The sequence below is a fragment of the Lycium barbarum genome, chromosome 4 (genome assembly GCF_019175385.1).
Source record: "Lycium barbarum isolate Lr01 chromosome 4, ASM1917538v2, whole genome shotgun sequence".
NCBI classification, from domain to species: Eukaryota; Viridiplantae; Streptophyta; class Magnoliopsida; order Solanales; family Solanaceae; genus Lycium; species Lycium barbarum.
This window is the reverse complement of record NC_083340.1, coordinates 18,071,448-18,097,943: the sequence shown is the minus strand read 5'-3', so window position 1 is coordinate 18,097,943 and position 26,496 is coordinate 18,071,448. Positions and strand designations below refer to the sequence as shown.

Here is a 26,496-nt window from a genome sequence, read left to right as displayed (position 1 = left end):
GACAAAGATTGTATAAGAATTGAGAATGTTTTGATAGTTTTCGCAACTTGTGAGGTTTTTATATCTATAAGAGAAAATATTCCTTAAAATATCCAAATTGCATATCCAAATCATGATTTCAAATCATGTCCAAACAGGATCTAAATACCGGATGGGAAAAAAAAATCCGAAATTAGTATGAGGACTAGAACTTCACTCGATGGGCTAAAAGTTACTAGTAGAATGGACGTATTTTACCGATGGCTGAAAAAGTGCCTTCACAAATGGACAAAAAACTGGCACCACGTGTCCAAAAATGTACTCACATCTTTCCACTTTCTCAAACTCAATAATTGGACTATGTTCTGTTTTTATGAACATCATATTCTGTCAACAAGTCACACATTATTTCTGATCTTTTTCACCAGTGTCCTCTAGATATGGCTAACTCATACTGACATAGTACGGAGTATATTTTTCTACTAGTATTATTATACTTACTTTTTTTCTGCAACTTTTTTGTTTTGTCCTTAATTTATTGAGGTTTTGTTTCAGGAACCCATATATGGACAAAGTACAATTTCCAAATAGCATTATTATATCACCAAAGTGTCACATTTTTGGTCACTCCACTACTACTTGCTTTGACAATGTTAGGGTTTCAAATGGGTCATTGAAGAAACCGAAGTTCTTGCATTGTATTAGCCTGCTTAGTTCTGCAAGTACAGCTTGCTTTCATTGTTTGATCAGGTTAATTTTGCTCTAAAGTTTAAATCTTTTTTGATCCATTTTGGTTAAATTTTGATCAGGGTTGGTTTTGAAGTGTTTGTATAGTGATACTTGAATTTTTTCTTGATTGAATTGCTATTGAAATCTTTGGATTGCATTTCTTAGAAAGTTGTGTACTTTAGTGGTACAATTTTCTTGAATTTCATTGGTTCCAGTGTTTCAATTGAGTTGTTGAGTCTGATGATTGGATAGATATTATTTTTACTCCAGTAATCAAATTTAGTTCTTGAGTTGACTGGATTGAAATTTTGCTTGATAAATATGTTTTCCTACGAGAATTATTGCATGATCATCTATGAAAGACATGTTTTGTGATAAATGTGTGATTCTACTATTTCGCATGCAGAGGGAAGAGCGTTAATAAGAGGTCTACTGGTGCAAGTTTTGTTGTGTCGAAGATGGCTGGAATTGACGGTAGCACTGCAACTTCAGATGCCAGAACCGGGAACATGATTTTCGAACCTATTTTGGAGGACGGAGTCGTTCGTTTTGATTGCTCTGCAGATGATAGAAATGCAGCATTTCCGAGTTTTTCCTTTGTTGATCCAAAAGTTAGGGAGACACCAATAATGTCTATCCATAAAGTTCCTTCATATATTCCTACTTTTGAATGTGTCATGGGACAACAAATTGTTAAAATTGAGGTAACACTTTCAGACCCTGGTGGTTCACTGCACCTCCTCTTTATGTTAATAATTATAAAGTTTTGACTATGTCACTGATGAAGATTATTTCAACTTCAATTAAGCTTCCACCAGGTACCTCATTCTATGGAACTGGGGAGGTTAGTGGTCAGCTCGAGAGAACAGGGAAAAGGGTGAGTTCCAATACAATTTTGTTGAACAAGTTATACTCTATATGCACTTCTACTTTATCTAATTCTCTTTCCTCCATATTTTATGAATTATATATAGGCTATGAAAATAAGGATTTATGTGCACCCCCGGGATTAGTCGGGGCTCTAAGAGACTCGGACACCCGGTGCTTAATCAAAAAAAATAAAATAAGGATTTACAAGAAATTATGCTTATAGAGAACAAACTATCCTAAACATAAAGACCAGTCAAAAACTACTTCCAAGATGAAACTTAGATGATACTGCCAGTCTGATCTCACGACATATCAATAAAAAACTGTTTTTTTGAATCTTTAGCCTTTCACTGCGGAAGCTAAGAGTAGCTTTGCTCCTTAACATGTACATTAGGGACTATACAACAACAGCAACAACTAGGCATCAGTACCTAACAAGTTGAGGTCTGCTATATGAATCCTCATTGACCATGATTGAGAGGATTCGTTGTGAATTGGCTAGTATACATTGGCTGCTAGCAGCTAGCACAGTCCTCCTTTATCTGGATTTGACAAGGGCAATGTGAGCAAGCTCACACAGAGGGAGTTGTTATGTACATTAGGGACTATGGTGTAGAAAGTTGTATTTTGACCAAGACTGTCGGATCATATGTAACGGAAGACCATACATACTTCACATCTTGGAAGATCTTCACTCGTTTTTAACACAGTCCTTGAATTAATTCGAAAAGAAGTTAAAGCTCTGCAGTCTATAACACATAATTAAATGAACTTCTGGAAAGAGCGTATGCTGTGAACAATCAGCAGTGGACAGCTTGCTAATAACTGGTCAGTATTGTTTATTTTGGGACGGTTGATAAAACATAAATCAAATAAGTGGATTTATTTGTGATCATTTAGTGCTTTGCCAAATTAAAGAACCAAATATATGGTTTTGGTCCCTTTACTGATGGGAATAAAGCATAATAAGAAAGACCTATGAAGACCAGAATATAAGAAGAAGAAAGACCTATGAATCCCAAGAAAGTTGACCTTCCAAGAGAAAATCACAAGATGAAAGTGGTTAACAGAGTTGAAAGACCGTGGAGTTAAAACACCTGCAAATTTAATTTTGTTATTTTCAGATTTTGACATGGAATACTGATGCATGGGGTTATGGTCCTGGAACGACCTCCTTGTATCAATCACACCCATGGGTGCTTGCTGTTCTTCCCGGTGGAGAGACACTTGGAGTTCTGGCAGATACACAAAATCGCTGTGAGGTATAGCTACTCTACTTCCTACACCCATTCAAGCACTTACATTTGTTTTGTGTCTGTCTTTCTGTGTATGTATGTATTTGTATCTACTCACATAATCTTTACTAAGCTACAATTGATGTGTCACTGAATGATTGTTGTCATTTGAGCAGATTGACTTGCGACAAGAATCCAGTATAAAATTTATCAGTCGACAATCCTATTCTGTTATTACATTTGGCCCATTTCCTTCACCAACTGATGTTCTCGTGTCTCTCTCTCATGCAATCGGTAAGTTTCTGCACTATTATGCTTCGTTTTGTTAGTGATATGCAAGATCCTCTTTAAAATGATTTTTTATTTCTGAATAGAAAGTAGTGGCCAGGAGAGGTATCTTTCACTTTGGCTCTTATGACTTTCATTTGGACTTCATAAATAAGTATAGAAAGTCCAACTTGCAGGTCTCAGTCTAAGATAATTATAAAGCAATTGAATTCTGTTTGACAGAGTTGTTCACATGGTTTCTGATGCATCTTATGTAATGTGATTTTAGTAAACTTATATTTTCATTCTGTTGCTGCTTTCTCCATACCACCTCAGGATGTCTCATTTTTTTTAGATAATAACTCACTGCATTTTTTTAAATGGTTTTTGGTGCATCTCATGTCATGAGAAGTTCTTTTAAGACTATTGCTTCATTCTTGTGGATAATTAAGCTCAAAATAAAGACTCTTCTAATTTGAAAATCCTTGTTCTATTCCTCCTCCCATCCAGCACAGAATTTTCACTTTCCTATTTTTTGTACTTTGTTGAAGTAAACAGTTACAGTAATTTGAACTCAGGAACTGTGTTTATGCCTCCAAAGTGGTCCTTGGGTTATCACCAATGCCGATGGAGCTATGTGCCTGATGCTCGTGTTCGAGAGGTATGGTCATTTCTTTATGTGAAATAGTCTTTTACTCTCCTCATGGTGCTTGTTTTGCATTTTTATTTACTTTCTCACTTTGCTCTGGCTACCTTGATACACTTTACCTTCTTCTTTTCTTTCTTTTGTCTCTCTTCCTTTGCCACCGATTGCTAATTTTCTTATCCTCTTCATTTTCCCTCCATTAATGTGGTTTGATTTTTTTGTCTGTGTACTGGGGTTGGGGGTGGGGTGGGGTGGGGGGCATAGGGGAGAATCTAAGATTTGATTATTACTAAGCTAGGGACCCCATACAAGCTTTAATTTTGTCCTTATTTCAAAGCTTGGTTTCATTTGTCTGTTCTTGTCCTCCACTTACAAAAAATTTGCTTTTTGCCCTTATTTTAGTAGGTCTGATAGGTATGCATCTGGCCTTCTAATCTTATATTTCATTGTGTGTTGTTACTTCATGCAGATTGCAAGGACGTTTCGGGAGAAGAAGATTCCTTGTGATGTCATATGGATAGACATAGACTATATGAACGGTTTTCGATGTTTTACTTTTGAAAAGGCACGAGCTTTCTATTTTATCCTGATATCGTTGATTCTACAGCCAGTTAGTCCAAGTCAATGATCTATTTATCAGACAATTATCAAAAATTTCATCTCCACTGGAAAGTATAACATTTTTGATTATTTAATTTATTCGGGAAGTTTACAGTTGGATGCTTCTCTCCCCTTCTTCATTCTTTGCACTTCTTTTTGCAACATTAATATTCAAAATTATACATACTTTATGAATTTTATAGTGTCCTTATCAAAAATATTTTTAGACAGTGTTTGATGTTTGGAAATGTTTGCTTTTGTATCTGATCTTAAACAGATTGTGCTTCATTGGCATTAGCTTTTGTCACCTCCTTATCATTTTTATCTAGTTATGATAACTAAGGTGATTGTTTCCTGTTTACCTATGTCAAAGTTGACACATCCTATAAAAATTTATGGACATGTTGTCAGGAGCGTTTTCCAGATCCAAAGTCCCTTGTGGAAGAACTTCATCAATCAGGTTTCAAAGCAATCTGGATGCTTGATCCTGGGATTAAGTCTGAAAAGGGATACTTTGTTTATGATAGTGGTTCTGAAGCAGATGTATGGGTTCAAACAGCAGATGGCAGGCCTTATATTGGTATTTGTTTATCCTGCAGTTTATACCTTTATTATAGTTTGTATACATTTTCAGATTTGTCATATTTTTATCTCCATCTTTAGGTGACGTGTGGCCTGGGCCTTGTGTGTTTCCGGATTTCACTCAATCGAAAGCCCGATCATGGTGGGCTAACCTAGTTAAAGATTTCATTTCCAATGGTGTGGATGGTATATGGAATGACATGAATGAACCGGCTATTTTTAAGGTGGACTATAGAACTTCAGAAAACTTATAATGTTGCACTGCTCTTTTTCATCTGAGTCTTTTCTGTTGCAGACAGTAACGAAGACGATGCCGGAGAGCAATATTCACAGGGGAGATGCTGAATTTGGAGGTTCCCAGAATCATTCGTACTATCACAATGTATGCCTACTTATCCTGTTGTAGCTTTCTATAAGTTTGGATGTGAAAACATTATAAAAGTTCTGAGAGAGATCTCAACTGGTGTGCTTGCTTATGGATACCCCTGCCCCTTTTCCTTAATAATGTCATATGCTTATAAATTGACTTGTCTTCCTTTTCAGGTTTATGGCATGCTCATGGCAAGATCAACCTATGAAGGAATGAAGCTAGCTAATGGAAATAAACGCCCTTTTGTTCTCACACGGGCTGGGTTTGTGGGTAGCCAGAGGTATGCTGCTACATGGACAGGGGATAACCTTTCTACATGGGAGCACTTGCAGATGAGTATCCCGATGGTTCTTCAACTGGTTAGTAGCTAAGTATAATCACCTATGTCTCTAAGTTTATGTCAGATGCAGGCTTTTCCCTTTTAAATTATTTTATTTCTAATAGGCAACTGAAAACTTTTGGAAGTTTTGTTCTAGCAGCTCATAGATGTAGTTGTCTGTGCAACTTGTGAGGTGCATTCATGATTAGCCAAATTAGAAAGTCAAACGTTGGTTACCCATTTCTTTTACAAGTCCTTATGGATAACCAATACCCTCAGGTTCCAGAAACTCTGTAGAATGTATAATTTAGCAAGCTGGAATCCTGAGGGTGTTGGTAGCACTAACAGAGACAGATGGAAAATGGTCCAGCAGTAATATGGTGGACTATTTGGAAAGAGAGATACTCTAGGTGCTTTGAAGGCAATAGTAGTTCTTTGCAAAGGATAAAAATGAACTGCATTCTAAGTTTTTGTTATTGGTGCAGTTCAGGGTATACAGATGACCCAGTTTCTATTGTAGACATCCTAGGATCCTTGTAAGATGAGATAGGATTTAGTGTTTGTCTTCTGGTTTTCACTCTTTTGGATGTAAATTTTGGTTTCCAACTCTTCTGTGCTGATGATTTAATACACACAGTCTATTACCTTGTCCAACAAAAAAAAAATAAAAAAAATCTTCTTACAAGAAATGTCTGATCTATATAGGTTCACCCCGCGTCGTAATTAAGTTGTACATATGTGTTATGTATGTTTCCTTTATAAGTAACAGGTGTGGAAACAAATGTATCAGTTTGATTTCACATTGTAATGGGTTGTTGCATTGCACTCGTCTGATGAGGCAACTTCATATTCAGGGGCTCAGTGGTCAACCACTTACAGGACCAGATATAGGTGGCTTTGCTGGAAATGCAACTCCTCGGATGTTTGGGAGGTGGATGGGTGTTGGTTCCCTATTTCCCTTTTGTCGTGCACATTCGGAGGCTGACACAAATGATCACGAGCCTTGGTCATTTGGGGAAGAGGTTTACTCTTTTCTATTGTAGTCAGCAATTTTGCAAGTTTTGTTTAGTCAAATGACTAATTTAACCATGTCATATCCTGTGGTTTGGTCTGAAAGATCCCATCTGATTATGTCAAATATAAAAGTTTTGCATATGTTTCAGAGGGTAACGTGGTCCCTTATGGGAGTTTGATTTTTCAAGTTATGCTCATTCATTTCCTCAAGCGTGTGACTCTTTAAATACCTGTTGTATTTTCAATGGTTAACTGAGTCCTTTAAGCAATAACTGTCTCAGATACTCTTGATCCTTATTCTGAAGCTTCAAACATGTAGATTTTATAAGACCAGTCTCATGACAATGATACAATAGTAGTTCACACGTATGCCCTAGATAACAACGTGATTCCACTTCGCATTTGATTGCATGGATGATTACAATTCTTCTCACATATCTATAGGAAATTGTTTTATAGAACTTCTCTAAGTAATTAAATATACAAATAACTCACTCTAGAGGTACAAATCCCTGTTATTCACTCTGGAGATACAAATCCGTAAAATCACCCTAACTGATTTGATATACAATATATAAATGTTGATACTTTCTATAACAAGGGTAAAATAGCCATTTTATTTGCATGAGTTCTTACAGTTCTGATTCAAGCTCAGTATGTTGGTTCTTGGAGAAAAGTGGCATTTATAACTGTATGTACGTTTGAATAGTTAAATATTGCTTTCCAGATGGTGTTGTTCAAGAGTTACGTTGCTTCGTCTAGTTGAATGGTATCTTAAACAAAAGAAGAAAGAGGACACATAATTGATTGTGGATATACCCTCTGCTCCCCATATACTTTAGTTTCCCGTTACCTCATTTCCTAAAGTCTGGGTTGATGATTGGCATTGTTGTGCTAATAGCACTCTTTCCTGTTGACATGCTCTTTGTGGTCTCTCCAGCCCACAAAGGTAGAGGAACGTCCACGTACATCCTACCCTCCCTAGACCCCACTTGGGAGATTACACTGGGTATGTTGTAGTTGTTGGATGTACTTGGATATAGCTAAATTGTGCACACTAGATTAATCTAGTTTCTTTAAGCGTCTTCAAGTACCTAATTAGAATAATAGTGTACTATTTTTATGTCTTGTCTGTATATAAGACTTCTGAATTGAATTGGGACCTTACATGTTAACAGTGCGAGGAAGTTTGTCGCTTGGCATTGGAGCGTCGCTACCGTCTTTTACCACACATTTACACGCTCTTTTACTTGGCACACACGAGGGGTACTCCGGTTGCTGCTCCTATCTTTTTTGCTGGTAAATTTCTCATAACTCAAAATTTATTTAGCTCCACAATGTACATTCATGAAAGCATAGCTGATATTGGACAAGATAGTCAAATTTCACAGGATTTATGGAGTTTTGCCGTTAATCATTTGAATGGAATTTTCAAATGTTGAGCTGGCATTAGTTTAGGAATTTCTCGGTTACTTTCTGTAAAGCCCCAAAAAAAGAAAGTTGGTCTATGGTTCTGGACTTTGTGCAAGTTACTTAATCCGAGAATAACAAATTAGACATTTCTAATTTAGGATTTGGTTTCTTTTGGATCATTTGTTTCTTTATGATTCCTTTTCCGATCGGTAGTATCTAATCTATTACCGTTAAATTGAATAACATCAATTTTGTAGTAATATGTGGCTTACTCTTGCAGATCCAAAAGACCCTGAGTTAAGGAAATATGAGAACTCATTTTTGCTGGGACCAATTCTCATATATGCAAGGTTTACTTCTTTTTCTTCGCAGATGCAATAGTAGGTGATTGTTGAACTCTGCGTAGGTGGTTTCCTTGGTTTGCGTTCTATAATATACCCATTGCTAAGATTCCTCAAACTATCAGTCAACTTCATTGAGAACTGTTGTTTCCATGAGATGAGAAAAGATTAAGCATATAGATTAAGGGCAAACCACTATGTTTTGCTTGTTCCAGTAAGTGGCTACGTAAATACTACTCAGAAGAGCCTTATCAAAAAAAAAAAAAAAAAAAAAAACAGTCAGAAGAGAGAAAAAAGAAGGCTTATATTATGGTTAGAAAACAGTTAGGATATTACATATTCGGCTATGTTGTCTTAATACAGGCTATTGTGTCCCTTCAGAGACATCCGATAATAATGCAGGCTATTGTGGTCTTCTTTTTGCTCTAATAACCGTAACCCTAACAGATTATTTCTTTTATGATTTGCCAAGTTTTTGGTGTCAGGTTTTAGAGACAATAACAATGTTATCATGCAAAACCTCTTTCTTTCGTGCTTCTGGTTGGATTTTGTCTCAAAATTAGACTGCTAGGTACCTTACACCACCTTGACTATACAATGATCTCCATACAATATGGCCACAAGATCCTTGTCTAAGCAGCACGGTCTGTTGATATTTTGTGAACATTGCTTTCAAAGATTTGCTTATCATCCAATGATCAAATGGAGTAATCTTCATATTTCACTTCCCAAATGACCTTCTTCAAGCACCTGCATATTCACTAGGCAATTGGCGTGCATAGAGATGACTGATCTAGAAGTGTGAAGGAGATATTTCTGACTAATGATTCTTTATGATGCAGTTGAGAATTGAGACTTTAGATGGAGAAAGTTGGTTCATTTAGCCTAACCTAATCCATATTTACTTCATTTGACTGTTTATTTTCTTATTTCTGGATCAGTGTGGATGGTTTGATCTGTCATGTGCATGCATATACTAACTCATGTTGTACTTGAGCAGCACTCAGCGTGATGAGGAATTGGGTACAGTTCATCACAAACTACCAAGAGGCATTTGGTTGAGTTTTGATTTTGATGATTCACATCCGGTATTTATACTTGGGAACTGGATTTAGCACTCACATTATCACTTTTTTAATTTGCTTTTGATTATCTTTGTTCTTATTTCTTTCAAATTTTTAGGATTTACCTGCACTATATTTGCGTGGTGGATCAATCATCCCTGTCGGTCCGCTTTATCAGCATGTGGGTCAAGCTAATCCTAGTGATGATTTGACATTACTCATCGCCTTGGATGAAAATGGTAAATTTCTATCTTTTAGGTCATAGTAATGTAGTCGACTCCCACTTTTTCCGGGTGAATTATGGTTGGTTTAGCAATTGTCAGGAATCTTATCTTACTTTTTCAATCCGAATCCGTGCTATTCCAATTCTTGAGTGCCAAAGTCAACCAAATTTTGTAATTAAATTAATTAATTCATTTTAGAAAATAATATTTTTAATGCCTTTAGAATATAAAACTAGATTGAGAGGAAACCTTGAAAGTGTTCCTTTACCATGACCAGTGCAATATTGCAGTTATTCATCTTGTACTTGATCATTTCAGTTGCATTTTTCAGATAGATAGGTAGATAGATATCTATAGACGACTCTGTAATTGTCCTTTTCCTCTTTAAAGTAGGGATTCTTGATTATGAAGTCTTCATTTTAAGTGAAATCTGGAACATTGCATATTGTGAGTAGCTAAAGTTCATAGAGAACCTGGAGATATGTCTAGCGGTTAGAATCTCGTGGAGTCCAGATTTATCTAGGTCATATAAAATTACCTTGGGGAATTTTTATGAATGTTGAATGATGCATTAGACATCCGGGCAAGACACATTTGTGGACCTATAGATAACTTGTCAACCAGCTATACAACCTTGATAGTGTAGTGCATCTGGCTGATGCACCAATGTGTCCTTGATAAAAGGGAAGGATCCATGAAATTATTAGTTATCAAGAGATGGAGGTCTTAATTCTGTAAAATTCAATAACGTTAGGGAAGTAGGGTTAGGAAGATTGTTTTTTTTTTTTTTTTTGCGGGAAAGCGGCACATAGTTGAACTTCCATTCATTGGAGATTTTAAGGAACAGGCCATCCCTACAAAGGCAAGGCCAATACAAATGAACCATGAATTAATGGAAACTTGTAAAAATGAGATAAATGATCCATTACTAAAAAAGATAATAAGACCTTCCAGATCTCCTTGGAGTTGTTTAGCATTTTATGTAAACAAAAATGCCGAAAAAGAAAGAGGATCTCCTAGATTAGTTATAAACTATAAACCATTAAACAAAGTGTTACAATAGATTAGGTACCCGATACCTAATAAAAGAGACTTGTTAAAAAGAACTTACAAAGCAAATATCTGTAGTAAGTTTGATATGAAATCAGGATTTTGGCAAATACAAATTGCTGAAAAAGATAAGTATAAAATTGCATTCAATGTCCCCTTTGGACAATATGAATGGAACATTATGCCTTTTGGGTTAAAAAATGCCCCGCCTGAATTTCAAAACATTATGAATAATATTTTTAATCCTTATAGTAGCATGTCTATAGTATACATAGATGATGTATTAATATTTTCTGAGGATATAGATTCTCATTTTAAACATCTAAACACTTTCTTTAAAATTGTTAAGCATAATGGTTTAGTTGTAAGCGCTAAAAAGATAAAATTGTTTCAAACAACAATTAGATATTTTGGACATGACTTATACCAAGGCACCTATAAACCCATTTGTAGAGCAATAGAATTCTCTTCAAAATTTCCAGATGAAATTTCTGACAAAACCCAATTACAAAGATTCTTAGGAAGTCTTAATTATGTTGCAGACTTTATCCCAAACATTAGGAAAATCTGTGAACCCCTTTACAAGCCTCTCAGGAAGAATCCAGTTTCATGGAGTCTAGACCAGACAAAAACAGTAAGAAAAATCAAGATTATTGTCAAAAAACTCCCATGTCTAGGTATTCCATATCCAGATGCTTTTATGATAGTTGAAACCGATGCTTCGAATGAAGGATACGGTGGAATTCTCAAACAAAGAGTCTGTCTAGAGTCTTCAGAAGAATTAGTTCGTTTTACCTCAAGAATTTGGAATTCTGCACACAAAAATTATAGTACAGTCAAAAAAGAAATTTTATCGATAGTACTATGTAATACAAAATTCCAAGATGATTTAATAAACAAAAACTTTTTACTAAGAGTTGATTGCAAATCAGCTAAAGAGATTTTACAAAAAGATATTAAAAATCTTGTTTAAAAAAAAAAATCTTCGCCAGATGGCAAGCTTTATTATACAGTTTTGATTTTGAAATTAAATTTATTAAAGGAGAATCAAACTCTTTACCATATTTTCTTACAAGGGAATTTTTACAGGGTAACCATGAGGCCAGGAACCTCAAAATCCCCCTTTCAACAGAAAATCAATAACAAGTATTCAACTCTAGCTGAATTCCCCAGCCTAGCCAGGCCCATGAGGCCTACAGGACCAATTACAAGCCAACAAAAATTAACCATTCTCGTATCTATTGCTCAAATAGAACCACCACAATCACCATTCCAGAAGATGCAGAGACCTTCTACAAGCTAAGTTGCGCGGACTCTTCACTTTCGTTGCCGCACCCGTGTAGGATTCTCCAAAAATGCACTACTTTTGGAGTATCCGACATGCACCCGACAATATTTTTGAAGAGTCCGTGCAACATAGTCTACAAGCTCAACCGCAGGTACTATACAGCAGTGTTATCAAAAGCGAAAAACGCAAAAAAGCTCTACGATTAGTTGGGGCTTTAAGCGCAAAGCGCAAATAAAGTGTGGGCTTTAATGAAAAAAGGCGCAATGGTGCAAAAATACAAGTCTATATATGTTTAGTCCAAGACTAATAATAATAAGCATGAATAACAAATATACGGACAAAAGAATTGTAAAAACATTACGATAAAGTTAAATATGAATTATCGAGTGTCACCCCTTCAAGAGAGGCTCATTGGCAAGGAAAAGTATGTCTTAGAGCCTTGATGATGACACTGAAGTGCACATAAAGCGAGGCGAAGCGCTCAACATGTTTTGAGCCTCGCTTCAGGGCTTAAGCACGCCTTTGACAACACTGCTATACAGACTAGCGACTGTTATGAAATGAAGACCCCAGAGTCTTTCGCCCAAGCAGTTAGTCCTAACACTCCTTCAAAAAAGGAAAAAAAAAAAGGCTTCTCCAGAAGAATTTGCCATTGTTGAAAAAGCAAGATTTCCTATCATAGCTTTGGACAAACGTTACGAAAATTGAAAGGTTGAGGATTTGCTCAAACCTTGTTACACCAACAAAGATTATATTGAAACAAATGATCCTATCAAGGCTAGGAGATATTACGAATTTATCGATACAGGATCTATAACAATTGAACATCACTTAAAGAATGCATCTGACCGAAACAGCATCCAATATTCAAAGTTCACGATAAACAAAATTATCAGCCCATTTGAATGGAAAGTTGATCATCTTCATACCCGATTGTGTTATCCAGACAGCATAGGCCACAGACCTACAATTATTATGATTATGAAGTAGCTTGGTACAACTTTTTGTATGTACAACCTGATTCCCATACATGGTTCGTCAAATATAGCGAACAAATGACTAAGTCAATAATTCCACGATGGTTTTACATTTGGTGGATGAAATTTGGAGGCAATGAGCTGACAATGTCCAAAAGCTTCAAAGTTCATTATGAAAGATTCCAGAGGGAGCAAGAAATTTCTACCCTACCGGACCATATCAAATTATGCAATTATTATATTGCTAAACGAATTTCTTATATTATCAGCTGGTCTTTTGATATAGCTGAAATAAGTAGAATCAAGTATTTGATTAAAACCATTAAAATTAAAGGACGGACTCCGGATACTAAAAATTCGAAATCCAAAAACCCAAGACTACCAACTAGCAGGACAGGATCTACAGAATTCAAGGCAGAATTAAAGAAGAAGCTCTTAAAAGCTTTGAATAAAATTGAGGACACTTATCCAGTAGAAGTTCAAGAATTGCTCGACACAGCGTCATCCTCGGCAGAAGATAATGGAGACACGATGGACCGTCAAGGTATGGCCCAAGCATATCTCCACTACCAAGAAGAATTAAAGTAACTTGCCCCTTCGGAAAAGCGGGAGGCAAAAGACAACTGGAAAGCAAAAAGCAGAAAAGTAGCCTACAACTTTTGACAAAGTAGCCGACCAACTTTTCAAAAAGTAAATCAATAACTTTTGACTTTAAGAAAGGCATCTTTAAAGATAGCCGTTCACTTGTAAACATCTAGAAGGTGTCAATTATTTTCAGAGGTCTATAAAAGACTCTCAAGTTGTAAGGTCAAAGGCATTCGAAAATCACCCCACTTTCGATAAGCCTTCTCCCCGTAAATGTTTTCCATGTTTGCTTTCCCATGTTTTGAATAAAAGCTTCAGTTTTTGTAAGTATTTTGTTTAAATTCTCTTTTAGTTATTGTCTTTATTTTAGCCGTAAGGTCCTGGTTAAAAATGGTACCAGAGCCCAATATGAGTGGCTAAATTCTCATACTATCCTCGGGTTCCGTCGAAATCCTGTTATAATCCTTACATGTTCCCATAACTGTTGAGTATTTAGGTTTACTGTTTATCTTCCTTAGAGCTTAATAACTTTATTCTCTAGTTCAAAATTGTTATACCCTTTGAGTCTTAGTGTGAGGTATCCGAGTAATCCCCGCATAAGACGTTGGTTAGCCTGAAAGTACTGCCGCGCTCAAGTGCTTCGAGGGCCGTAGGAGCAGGACACAGTTGGTGATCTAGTCCCCAAGACCACATAGAAAGAAGGGTAGTCACTTAAGATACTAGAGAAATAGGTTAATAAGAACTAAGAAAGATCCACAGTAGACACTAATTAATTACAGTAAAGAACAAATAGGATAAAGATAACAGTGATAGTAGAGACACACCCTTAGGATAGTATCCGTCCTTCAACTCTTTTTGAAGAAAGAAAAGTTTTATGAAAACCCATATTTCTTTTAAAAATCTAAATTTTTATAATAGTTATAAGTGGACTCTATTTTCTGAAAAGAAAGAAAATTTACTTCACATAAAATTATTAGAATAAAAAATCTGGTTTCAACAACAGTTGAAAGACCCAGAAACCCTTCATTATTATAATAGATAATAACAAGAATACTTCCTTAAGAGAAGTTTTAGTTAATGAAAATTGTTATTATTGGTTACTAGAATTCTATAAAGAAAATCTAGTTTTTCTTGAATATTGTATTAAGTGGTGTCAAGAACAACTTGACAAAATACCCCAGTTTTAATCATGAATTCTGAAAAACAAAACATCTTAAATAGTGTTAATATATCAGCAAAAGCTACAAAGATAGCTAAAGTTGAAAGCGATTTACAAAATTGGAATATCCCTAAGGAACCATTTCGAGCTATTTATAATACAGGAAAGTTTGATTTTGTAAAAAATTATAATATCAAAACTTGTGAATCCACAGTAGCTATTAATAATTTGAAGAAACTATTAAATTATTATCTATTCAAGATATAAACAGATATAAGAAAAGTTATAATTTTCTTCACATAGGACTTGTCCAAGTTGCTGTCAAACCTTTATATAGATTAGGTCTAGACACACCTTTATGTCTCTTATTAAGAGATGACATGTTATTAAACTTTGAAGATTCATTATTAGGAGTTTTACAAAGTAACCTAGCCAATGGCCCGGTTTACTTTAACTGTTATCCAAATTATTCGGTTGACATCAATGATCAGAATATATTGGATACATTAATTCTTACGGGGAGAAGGCTTATCGAAAGGGGTGATTTTCGAATGCCTTTGACCTTACAACTTGAGAGTCTTTTATAGACCTCTAAAAATAATTGACACCTTCTAGATGTTTACAAGTAGACGGCTATCTTTAAAGATGCCTTTCTTAAAGTCAAAAGTTATTGATTTACTTTTTGAAAAGTTGGTCGGCTACTTTGTCAAAAGTTGTAGGCTACTTTTTTGCTTTTTGCTTTCCCGTTGTCTTTTGCCTCCTGCTTTTCCGAAGGGGCAAGTTACTTTAATTCTTCTTGGTAGTGGAGATATGCTTGGGCCATACCTTGAGGGTCCATCATGTCTCATATCTTTTGCCGAGGATGACGTTGTGTCGAGCAATTCTTGAACTTCTGCTGGATAAGTGTCCTCAATTTTATTCAAAGCTTCTAAGAGCTTCTTCTTTAATTCTGCCTTGGATTCTGTAGATCCTGTCCTGCTAGTTGGTGGTCTTGGATTTCGAATTTTTAGTATCCGGAGTCCGTCCTTTAATTTTAATGGTTTTAATCAAATACTTGATTCTGCTTATTTCAGCTATATCAAAAGACCAACTGATAATATAAGAAATTCGTTTAGCAATATAATACTTGCATAATTTGATATGGTCCTATAGGGTAGAATTTCTTGCTCCCTCTGGAATCTTTTATAATGAACTTCGAAGCTTTTGGGCATTGTCAGCTCATTGCCTCCAAATTTCATCCACCAGTTGTAAAACCATCGTGGAATTATTGACTTAGTCATTTGTTCGCTATATTTGACGAACCATGTATGGGAATCAGGTCGTACATACAAAAAGTTGTACCAAGCTGCTTCATAATCATAATAATTGTAGGTCTGTAGCATATGCTGTCTGGATAACACAATCGGGTGTGAAGATGATCAACTTTCCATTCAAATGGGCTGATAATTTTGTTTATCGTGAACTTTGAATATTGGATGCTGTTTCGGTCAGATGCATCCTTTAAGTGATGTTCAATTGTTATGGATCCTGTATCAGTGAGGATAAATTCGTAATATCTCCTAGTCTTGATAGGATCATTTGTTTCAATATAATCTCTGTTGGTGTAACAAGGTTTGAGCAAATCCTCAACCTTCCAATTTTCGTAATGTTTGTCCAAAGCCATGATAGGAAATCTTGCTTTTTCAACAATGACAAATTCTTCTGGAGAAGCCTGTTGTTTTTCTTCCTTTTTTGAAGGAGTGTTAGGACTAACTGCTCGGGCGAAAGACTTTGGGGTCTTCATTTCATAACCGTCGCTAGTCTGTCTAGTACCTGGGGTTGAGCTTGTAGAAGGTCTTTGCATCTTCTGGAATGGTGATTGTGGTGGTTCTATTTGAGGAATAGATCCGAGAATGGTTAATTTTTGTTGGCTTGTAATTGGTCCTGTAGGCCTCGTGGGCCTGGCTAGGCTAGGGAATTCAGCTAGAGCCGAATACTTGTTATTGGTTACCCGATGAATTTCCTTTTCAGGAATGTTTTATATTGTTTTTATCGTCTTTGGATTAGACGATTTTTTTGGCGATTTTTTCCAAATTATTTAATTTGGCTAATTCTTTGTCAATTCTTGCTTCCATACTTATTGTTTTGATTTCACTAGTGTTTGTATTACTTGGAGCTTTTGACTCAGATATTTTTAATTTTGAATTTATTTGCTTATTAATTCTTTCAATAAAATCATCTTTAAGATTGAATTTATCTTCTAATTCACGGAATTTTTCTTTTGAAAATTCTGGGAGTTTAAATATTGGATGTTTCTCCAATTTAGAATTTGTTATAGTTTTTGATGGAATTGCTTGTCTACTAGTATCTTTTATCAATTGATTAGATACTACATGTAGCAATTGATTTGTATAATTACTTTGTTGAATTAACTTGTTAATATCCTTAGTCTTGGGATCACCATCAATATTGGTTCCTTCTCTTTTGAAAGGAGAAGCAATGATTACTTCTTTGCCTACTGGTATTACAATTTCTTCTAACGGAGGAACAGTAGATTCTATTTTTCCTTTGGTTTTTGTATACCATTTGTTGACTAACATGGACAAGAATTCCTTTTGATTTGGAATTTGTCCTGTTAGCTCAAACCATTTGAAGAAATTTATATTACATTTAAATCTCTAAGCCATTTTTCTCTAAAGGTTTTTCTTGTTTCGCGTTTATAGGTATTAACATACCAATCTACTTTTATTTTATTTTTTGGATCTTTCCAATCTTTAGTCAAGCTTTTAAGATCCGGTTCAAAGTAATCTGTCCTAAGCATATCTAGTGAATCTTTCATCATATCACTAGCTGTTGGACTACTTGGGTTTACAGAAGCCTTCTGTGGATGATAGTAAATTTTAGGGATAGTTTCTGTGAAATCTACTCCATCATTTTTTTTTTTTTTTTTTTTTTGCGGGACATTATAGGATAAGTTATCCTGAATCAGACTGACAGAGCTAGGACACTGGTGGAATTTGGGGGATAACAGAAAAAGTGCACTGAGATTGAGGGAATTGGTGTTGAATCAAGCCAAGAGAAAGACTTTAAACTTCTCTGAGATTCTTTTTCATTCTCCTGTATGTGGAAACAGATTTTTTTGGCAGCTACAGCACTCAGCATCACCCATACTTTTGCAATTTCAGGTAAAGCTGAAGGTCTTCTTTTTGAAGATGATGGTGATGGATATGAATATAGACAAGCTGGATACCTTTTGACAACATATGTCGCTGAGCTTCAGGCTTCTGTTGTTACTGTGCAAATCTCCAAAATAGAAGGAAAATGGAGAAGGCCAAACCGCCGGTTGCATGTTAGGGTATTGCTTGGTAAAGGTGCTATGGTGTGTTTCCTCCCTCGCATTTATTAGCTTTAGGAAAAAGAGAGACCATTTAAGACAGGTGTTTAATTGGTGATTGTTTGCTATCTGTGCCCTTATCCAGCTTGATGCTTGGGGTTCTGATGGAGAGATTATACAATTAGCAATGCCATCAGAAACTGATGTATCAAATTTGGTATCTGCAAGTGAAGAGAAGTACAGAAATTGTCTGGGTAAACCAGCTCTTCCACTTTTCCAGATTTGCTCTTTTGTAATCTTTTGTTCTCTCTCTAACTTACTGTACAACTCTTTCTTGGACTTGCATCAAAAGTGGATCTCTCGTCAAATCAAATTGAAGTGTGCAAAACTTATTTGTTATTCAACCTTATTTCCTAGATAGCACATCACCCAATCTTAGCTATGTTTAAAAATAGTACTCAAGTCAGACACCTACACCCACTGGACACTCCCTATAGTTTCTGTTCAACACAACCCACCATGTCCTAAAACTTCTATTTAATTCCTTGAGTTAACACTGGTATCACCCATTTGTGGTGCTTCATCGGTGCTGGATGCAGATACACAGAGAATGGTACAATTTAGCTGCTTTTGTTAAAATTCTTTTATTAGTCATATAGATAAAAGAGTGTGATATTCTGATAGAATCATTAAGGTCCATTTAAAGTTAAGGACATGATTTGGTAAAGGTTTTCCAGTTTCTTTTAATGTATCACTGTAGATGCCTGAAATCTATCATTCTCAAAAAAAGACTCCTGAAATATACCAACTTGAAGGTTTATATCTGATGTCCCAAGAAACATATTCTAATTTCTGATCAGAAATTCTAGAATTTATCTGGCTGCTGCTGTTTGTAATCAGATAGTTTGAGTGATTGCCATGTCAGCCTTTAATGAGTAAATCTTGAAAACATGAGGTTTTGGAGGAGGATAGAAGGGAAAGTCCTTTTCAGGCCTTCCATTTGGTATGTTTTTCAGGGTGGTGAGGCTTGAATTATGTAAGGATTTTCTTAAAACTCTACATGAGACCCTTATCAGCTTTTGGATGCAGTGTGTTCTGTATCAACGAGAACTAAGTAGATTTTTTTTTTCCAATTATCACCCTTACAGATTTGAAGAGGGATTGGGTTCTTCACTTTTGATGTCTGTTTTATATGTCTTGTTGACCTATCTCCGTAAGACCGGTTACGAGAAGAGATAGAGCGGCAAAGGAAGCAGGGGAAAAGAGCTGTTTGGGTGCACCCGAACAGCTCTTCAACCACTTGCTGTTTTATATGTCTGCCAATTCTAGGACATCTTATCCTTTTCACTTCAAGTTCTTTCCGCGCAAGTAGTTTTCTTTTGTTTTAAATTTTAAAGAGTGTGTTATTTCCATGTTGCAAATTGATTGCAGAAAGTGCGAAACGTATACCAGACGTGGAGACTGTCTCTGGACACAAAGGAGTAGAACTTTCAAGGACCCCAGTTGTTCTGAAGAGTGGTGATTGGGAGCTGAAAGTGGTTCCTTGGATAGGTGGTAGAATCCTTTCTATGGACCATATTTCTTCAGGTATTGTGAGCTCCACAGTTCTTCTTTTCTTCAGTAATTCGATAACCTTTCTCCTCCTTTGCGTTTTTGCTGGTATTTGTCAAGCTTATTATTGTCCGTTTGCATTGTAAGTGTCCTTTATTTAAAACATGAGTGGATCTGTAAACTAAAAAGTGTTGGACACTGCTTAAATGAGTTATGTTAAATATCTCAGAAGGGTCTTTTAGTCGTCCCAAAATGATCATTTAAATCTAAGCTATACATGCTCACTTATTTGTCTATGATACTACTATCAATTCATTTCTCTAGGATCTTTTCCACAACTAATAAGTTAAGATCTTGATTGTCATTATCAACTAGCACAGTTTTAATCAACTTATAATCTTTCGCTATCTGAACAGTCCTTCTCTTGTCCTTCCTCAGTTATTCATACAACAAAGTTTGAATTGAGAAATGGTGTTTCCATCTTTCGATATGATAAAAGACCCTTTCGTTGTTAAACATTTTTTATCCTTTGTTTTTCTATATGAAGCGTTGCTGTTTGAGTTCTCATCTATTTTCTGTACTCTGTACTTTGCATCTCTGTCCTACTAAATTGCTCTCCTGTTCTGCTCATTGTTTGGAAACCTATAAGCTTGGGTAAAGTTCTGATATCAGAAGAAATGTCGATTATTTATACTGTCTTATTCATCTATTTCCTTGTAACAGGGACTCAATGGCTTCATAGCCGGGTGGAAATAAATGGGTATGAAGAATATAGTGGCCGTGATTACAGATCAGCCGGATGTACTGAAGAGTATTCAGTTGTTGAGTAAGTAAATAAGAAGTTTCTCATTGGAGCTCTATGTTTAAAATAGTTTCTATTTGGTAAAAGAGGAAAGCAATTAGTATATGTCAAGTTTGAGTAATGGCGAGGGTTTATTCTTCATCGAAAACGGAAAACTGAAAATGCTGCGTGCGTGTATTCAAGTTTCCTATTTTCTTTGAATAAAATGTAAATCTTTTGCGAAGGGAGACTTCATCTCCTCACTTGATAGAAAGTTTTGCATGTCCTGTGGTCCAGAAGAAAGAAAGTAAAGTGTAGCTGAAGTTCGAAATTAATGGCTCCAAAATGTGACAGCAGTGGAAGGCATGAGTGAACATAATAAAAACAGGAACTGTTGTTGGGATTGAGCTGAAATCTGGATAAGGTGGAGTTTTCTCTTAATACTTTCCATTGGAAATGTGAGAGAAAAAACAGCAGCTTTGTAGGGTAAATGTGTTTTTGTAAATCCTGGGAAACTAGGTCTGTAAATTAATAGTCTGTGGATATAAGTAGAAATGGATTAATTTGGAAGCAGGGAAATAAAACTCAACTAGAATTTTTAAACATTTTAGTATTAATCTGTCAAACAAACTTTATGATCGTTAAACTTCTCAAGGGGCTCTCTCTATGATAATCAATCGTCAGAGAGTGTCTTAACTGAGGTAATGAAATTCTCTGGATTGTTCTAGACTCAAATCCAGGAGATATTACTAAAATATTTGAAAATTTCCTGGTTGTGATTTTCCTTGGTCACATTTTTTAGAGAATTGGTGCACTGTTTTAAATATCAAGAAGGGTTGAGTGTTTGGCTTCTGATATGTTGATCATTTTAGAGTGAAAAATGGATTTGAATTGGGTAATAATGTTGAGGTGATAGTCTTCACCAAAAAAATAATAATGTTGAGGTAATAGTTTCTAGTTATTGTCTTATTGATATGAAAAACAGAATTGGAAAAATTGATGAAGTTTTCACGTTGGAAAGGGGCATGTATTTCTAAAAATTGTATCCAATGCATGATAGAACGTCTTCATATATGACATCATCAAAAAGCTTTTCTGTGATTGTGCTGCACTTCTTCATTTTTTGTCCCATCTCATTAAGCAGTTCGATTTTGGTCTTATATGCTAATTCTTCATTTATGTAAATTTTCTTTCCGAATTTAATTACTAGTAAAGTTAGAATTTTGATTTCTCACTGTCCAAATTCTTCATGTTTCGTAGACGAGATCTGGAACAGGAAGGAGAGTCAGAGTCTCTTAAGCTGGAAGGTGATATAGGTGGAGGATTAGTTATGGAACGATACATATCTTTGCCAAAAGACAACTCCAAGGTTTTCCGCATTGATTCTGGAATTGTAGCTCGCGCAGTTGGTGCTGGATCTGGAGGATATTCAAGGTCTCTTCTGTCCTCCATCTTATTATTGCATACTACTTATAGGATCTCTTAAATCCACCTGTTGAAATATTGATTTTCTTACTGTTATTGTATAGTTGAAACCTCGTAGATCACAACTTTTACATGTCGTATTTGCTATTGAGCTTAGTCAATTTGACTTATTTATCACCTAATGTAGCTGGGCCAAACAATGGGAATTCCCTGATATTTTCTATCAGTTTTAGTTTGTTATAAACAGATTCCATTAGATTAAATTCCTATAGTTGCTTAAGATTGTCTAACATTTGCTTATCTTACAAACTGAAGTGAAATCTGCATTGATCTCATCAAAATTGAGCTTACTTCTTTTTGAAATGCCCCAAAGTGTTGCTTAGTCTTATAGCGCTAACTTGATTTTAGCTTCTTAGTACAACCCTTTCCCCATTTTATTCTTAAAAAGGGTAGAAATAAAAAGAGTAACTTATGTTACAAATGTTCTTGACTATCATGCAATAGGACTTTTGGTAACAACATAATATTCATAATTATAGCATCTCTACTCTTGAGAATCTAAAAATAGTGGAATTTAATTAAACATTAAGAACATAGAATGTATGGAGTGAATGTCGCTTACATTATTTACAAAATAGATGCATAGAAACAACTCTTGTTCTGAATGCTGGTGGACCTTCATCATTTGCCTAAACTCCCGATGATATTCTATAAATGTGTGTGTGTATATATACACATATATTATGGCTTTTGCAAAAGAATTTTACTTTGTATCAATATTCTTAAAAAGAATCGCAAAAGAAAGTATCTTTATTAACAAGCTGGTTAAACTGAAATGGTTTCAGTCTCATTTAACTTTGTGCCTGTTAAAAAAATCTCAACCCATTTAGCCTTGATAAGAACCTGCCAAGTTCAGGTTGAGCAACGTATTATATAATTCCTATGGCTGGTACCTTCATCGAAATTCTCTTGTCCAAAAACTTATCATGCAATACTAGCAAGATCATACTTTTTTGCCTCAAGTGAATCCTTTTAATTTTTTCAGGGATATTCTGCAGACACATCCACCAAATTTATCTAGTCTCCTCCACAGACACATATTTGCCTGCTAACTAATGCAGTATTGAGATAACTTTGTTATCATGTTGTGCATTTTTGCATCCATAAATTTTGTCATTTCATTAAGAAAGCCTGGTTACAAGTTGCATAAAAGTTTTTAACATTCATTGTGTCCAAAATAATTAATTTGTCGGTCAATATTCTTATTTCTGGGTGGCCATGTTTATAATAGTTGGTCTAGAGCCTCAATTTAATTTAATCCCTCCTCTTATTTCTGATGGCTTTTGACATCTCGATACTTTTATTGCTTTGGTAGGCTTGTCTGCTTGCGTGTGCATCCAATGTTCACGTTGTTGCACCCAACGGAATCATATGTGTCCTTTACCTCCATCAATGGATCTAAACATGAACTTTGGCCAGAATCTGAAGAACAAGTGTTCGAAGGAGATCTTCTCCCAAAGGGTATATTTTTCTCTCTTCTTTTGCTCACCTGGACAGCTTTTTATTTTATTTTATTATGTGCGCAAAGACAGACACATTTTTGTGCTATATTTCTCTTAGAAAATCTTTTAAAAGCACAGCACAGAAAGTAAAAGTATATTATAGTAGGTTGCGGCGTATGCATAAATGTAAATATCTACGAGACTGGCTGCGTTTTGTGTTAGTATGGTACCTTACCTTAGTAAGACCAGTGAATTCACCAGGCCTGTGATGGTTGGTATATGTTGCTCTTTTGGATCATCTATTTGTACGTTCACCTACTTTTTTAAAAATTATTATTTTTCTTTTATAATGGTGGTGTCCGGTCAGCTTGCACACACTTTGACTATTCAATCAGGTACCCGCTATATTCCACCAGCGTATATAACAGGTTATTCTGATCATCATCAAGACTTATGGGAAAAAATCATCTAGCAGTTTTTGTGCTTTGATTTGACCAACGGTCTCCCATGGTTTTCACCAACTTTATTGAGGGCTAGGCATACCTTGGTTGTTGCCGTGGTGGTAATTTATACGGTGTCCATGAGTAAAATCAGGGTTGCAAACTTGCAATGGTTGAACCAGCATTACCGTGTTGATGTCTTTTCCTTTTGAATTCTTTTTCAGGTGAATGGATGCTTGTTGATAGATGTCTTGGTCTTGGATTAGTCAATCGGTTCAACATTGATCAAGTATACAAATGTATGGTGCATTGGGGTACAGGAACAGTGAATTTAGAGCTCTGGTCTGAAGAGAGGCCCGTCTCAAAGGAATCACCTCTTAAAATATCTCACGAGTACGAAGTGCAAAAGATAGCCTAAACTCTCACCTGCATTGATTCGCTTATCAGACACATGGCCGAGTAATTCAATGTGCATTTTCTGGGCTTGAAGAACAGTTGACATTTTCACTAGCTATGTAGATTGTGTAAAGACAATAAAAATGATGACTTGACGTCATCCTCACCTACCTCCGGCTTATTATTGGAAGTCTATTCAGGGTTTCAAACTCAGTGATGTAACTAAACACGACTAAATAGAGTTTTCCGAGAAAACCTTTCTAGTCGGGGAAGACCTCCTAGGAATAAGAGACAGAAGATTGCCAAAGGAGGACGTTGTGTATGGTCCTGGTCTGTTATTAGTTTGGGTATGTAGACCAAACAATTACATTAACGCAAGCCTTCTGCTATAGTTGATAATTTCACTGGCTATGCAGGTGGCATAAAGACGATAAAAGCCTCCTGCTACAGTTGATATTTTCACTAGTTACTTAGATGTCATAATCACAATTAAAAGCCTCCTAGTTTGTAATCTATCATGGTGGATTAAGTGGATGCAATAACTCTGCACAATTAAAAGAAATTTAACTGTATTAACAAATTTCCTTTAATATATTTTACAAATCTGATGTTAAAACGGTCATATAAGCAAAATAACATGTCATTGGGCCATTCATTATTTCTAATTGCTCATCTTTTCAAGTCTTCATTAAAACATATCCTTGTTACCTTTCATTCTTCTCTCAATGATCTTTCAGCATTTCGAATAAAAAACCAGAAAAAATAAGCAAAATCTTCTCTTATTGACTTGAACCACTGACCTTTAAATCAAAGAGCCAACAAGTTTTCTCAATTACTTGACTGGAAACCCGAAAAATTACGTGTTTCTTATCCTAATTTTTCTGCTAATAAATATTATAAAAACAAATGAGATAAAATCTTTTTCCTAGATGGTTAGATGTAATCGTTTGCTAAAGTCATAACCTATGTGAAAGTAGCCATACCAAACAAGTTAAGTTGGTGATCAATAACTAAAAAAGTTAAGCAGCAAAACAAAAGCCTACCCCCTTTGCATATATAGCTTCATTCATAACCACCCCATTCCAACCCCATTACTTTAATTCATTTCTTCAATACACTCAACTCAAATCCATTTCTATTTTATCTTAAGCAAAAAGATGACACCACCAAAAACAGCCTCCTTGTAGAAAATATGGTTAAAGGGCCTTCTCCATTAGCCCCTCTTCTTCTTGTACTCAGCCTAGGATTACTCCTCCATGGCCAAAACATAACTGAAAGAATCTCATTAGCCCTTGATATAGAAGATATAGACTTCACTTTCTTATTTTTCATCCCTCTTTTAGCCATTCTGTTTGTATACTCTGCTACTCAATCAATCATAGCCTCTCTTATTGTTATACTACTTGCTTACACCGTCTTTAAAATCCTTCTTGGTCCACTTTTACTAGTAGTATTACTATGTTTGGCAAGTATTTATGCACCTTCTTTACAAGGTTACAATAACTATTACCAGCAGAGCAGAGTTCATGGTGTGAGAGATCATGGAGATGAGTTTAAAAGATGGGGATGGTTGTCTATTATTTTGATCATCTTGGCTTTTCAAGTGATGATTTCCGCAGCACAAGGTAATGAATGGGGACTTGCCATGCTTGCTCTGGTTATTTTCTTCTTATTTAGCTTTTCTAGTAACTAAATCCCCGATCAGTGAGCAGAGTTATCCGATACTTGTGCTGGTATGCATATTGCAAGTATGTACTCAGTTGAACTGCGAGCAAACTTTCACGGAGACCATCATTATTAAAAAAAAAAAAAAAAAAAAAAGGCACTTTTCTAGTTACTAAAAGTCACGTTAACATAGTAGTATGTGCTCAAAGTCTCCGTATTTGTTGATCAGTCAGGCAATGTACATTGTATTCTCTGTCTTTGGAATGGAATTTTGGAGATGAAGGAATGAAGGGGAAATGTAATATTTATATACCATGTTGTACTCCTCTTTTTTCCTTTATATATATATATATATATATATATATATATATATATATATATACTAGTTCTATGAGGTCCGTGCTAAGCCCGGACCCAAACCCAAGATATAAAAATAGATATTTTAATTAAAGAAATATAATTTATGCTAGTAATAATTAAATTTGATATAAGTATACTTTGAATATATAAAAGTAACATTTTCATTTCACTCCTTTAATATTTTAACTTTTATTTTGATGAAATTAATTTCTTCAAATAATCAAATGCGGAGCCAGAATTTGACGTTTATGAGTTCTGGATCCTAATTTTTCAAAGTTATTTAGTTCTAAATTAATAATCTATACATAGTTAATGAACTTTTAAGACAAATACAAAATTTGTGCAGCGGAC

The 26,496-nt window shown here is 35.3% G+C and overlaps 1 protein-coding gene across 1 annotated transcript; it reads left to right on the top strand.

Moving 5' to 3' along the window:
• The first annotated feature begins 288 nt into the window (after positions 1-288).
• Positions 289-24,633, top strand: LOC132635444 (uncharacterized). The gene is made up of 24 exons (XM_060351842.1): positions 289-441; positions 535-729; positions 1,115-1,412; positions 1,517-1,585; positions 2,703-2,840; positions 2,990-3,107; positions 3,659-3,741; positions 4,196-4,291; positions 4,738-4,906; positions 4,990-5,132; positions 5,204-5,290; positions 5,452-5,637; positions 6,452-6,619; positions 7,790-7,910; positions 8,305-8,374; positions 9,366-9,453; positions 9,548-9,668; positions 17,877-18,070; positions 18,171-18,279; positions 19,457-19,612; positions 20,300-20,402; positions 21,618-21,791; positions 23,158-23,303; positions 23,949-24,633. Exons 2-24 carry the CDS (start codon positions 545-547, stop codon positions 24,140-24,142), a joined length of 3,216 nt encoding a protein of 1,071 aa, XP_060207825.1. The 5' UTR covers positions 289-441; positions 535-544; the 3' UTR covers positions 24,143-24,633.
• The last annotated feature ends 1,863 nt before the right edge of the window (positions 24,634-26,496 follow it).

Excerpts from the sequence above, each read along its gene's own strand:
- LOC132635444 (XM_060351842.1), top strand. The coding sequence starts at position 545 with ATGGACAAAGTACAATTTCCAAATAGCATTATTATATCACCAAAGTGT. Across the intron at positions 5,291-5,451 it reads ATCATTCGTACTATCACAAT|GTTTATGGCATGCTCATGGC; the intron begins GTATGCCTACTT and ends CTTCCTTTTCAG. Across the intron at positions 21,792-23,157 it reads GGATCTGGAGGATATTCAAG|GCTTGTCTGCTTGCGTGTGC; the intron begins GTCTCTTCTGTC and ends TTGCTTTGGTAG.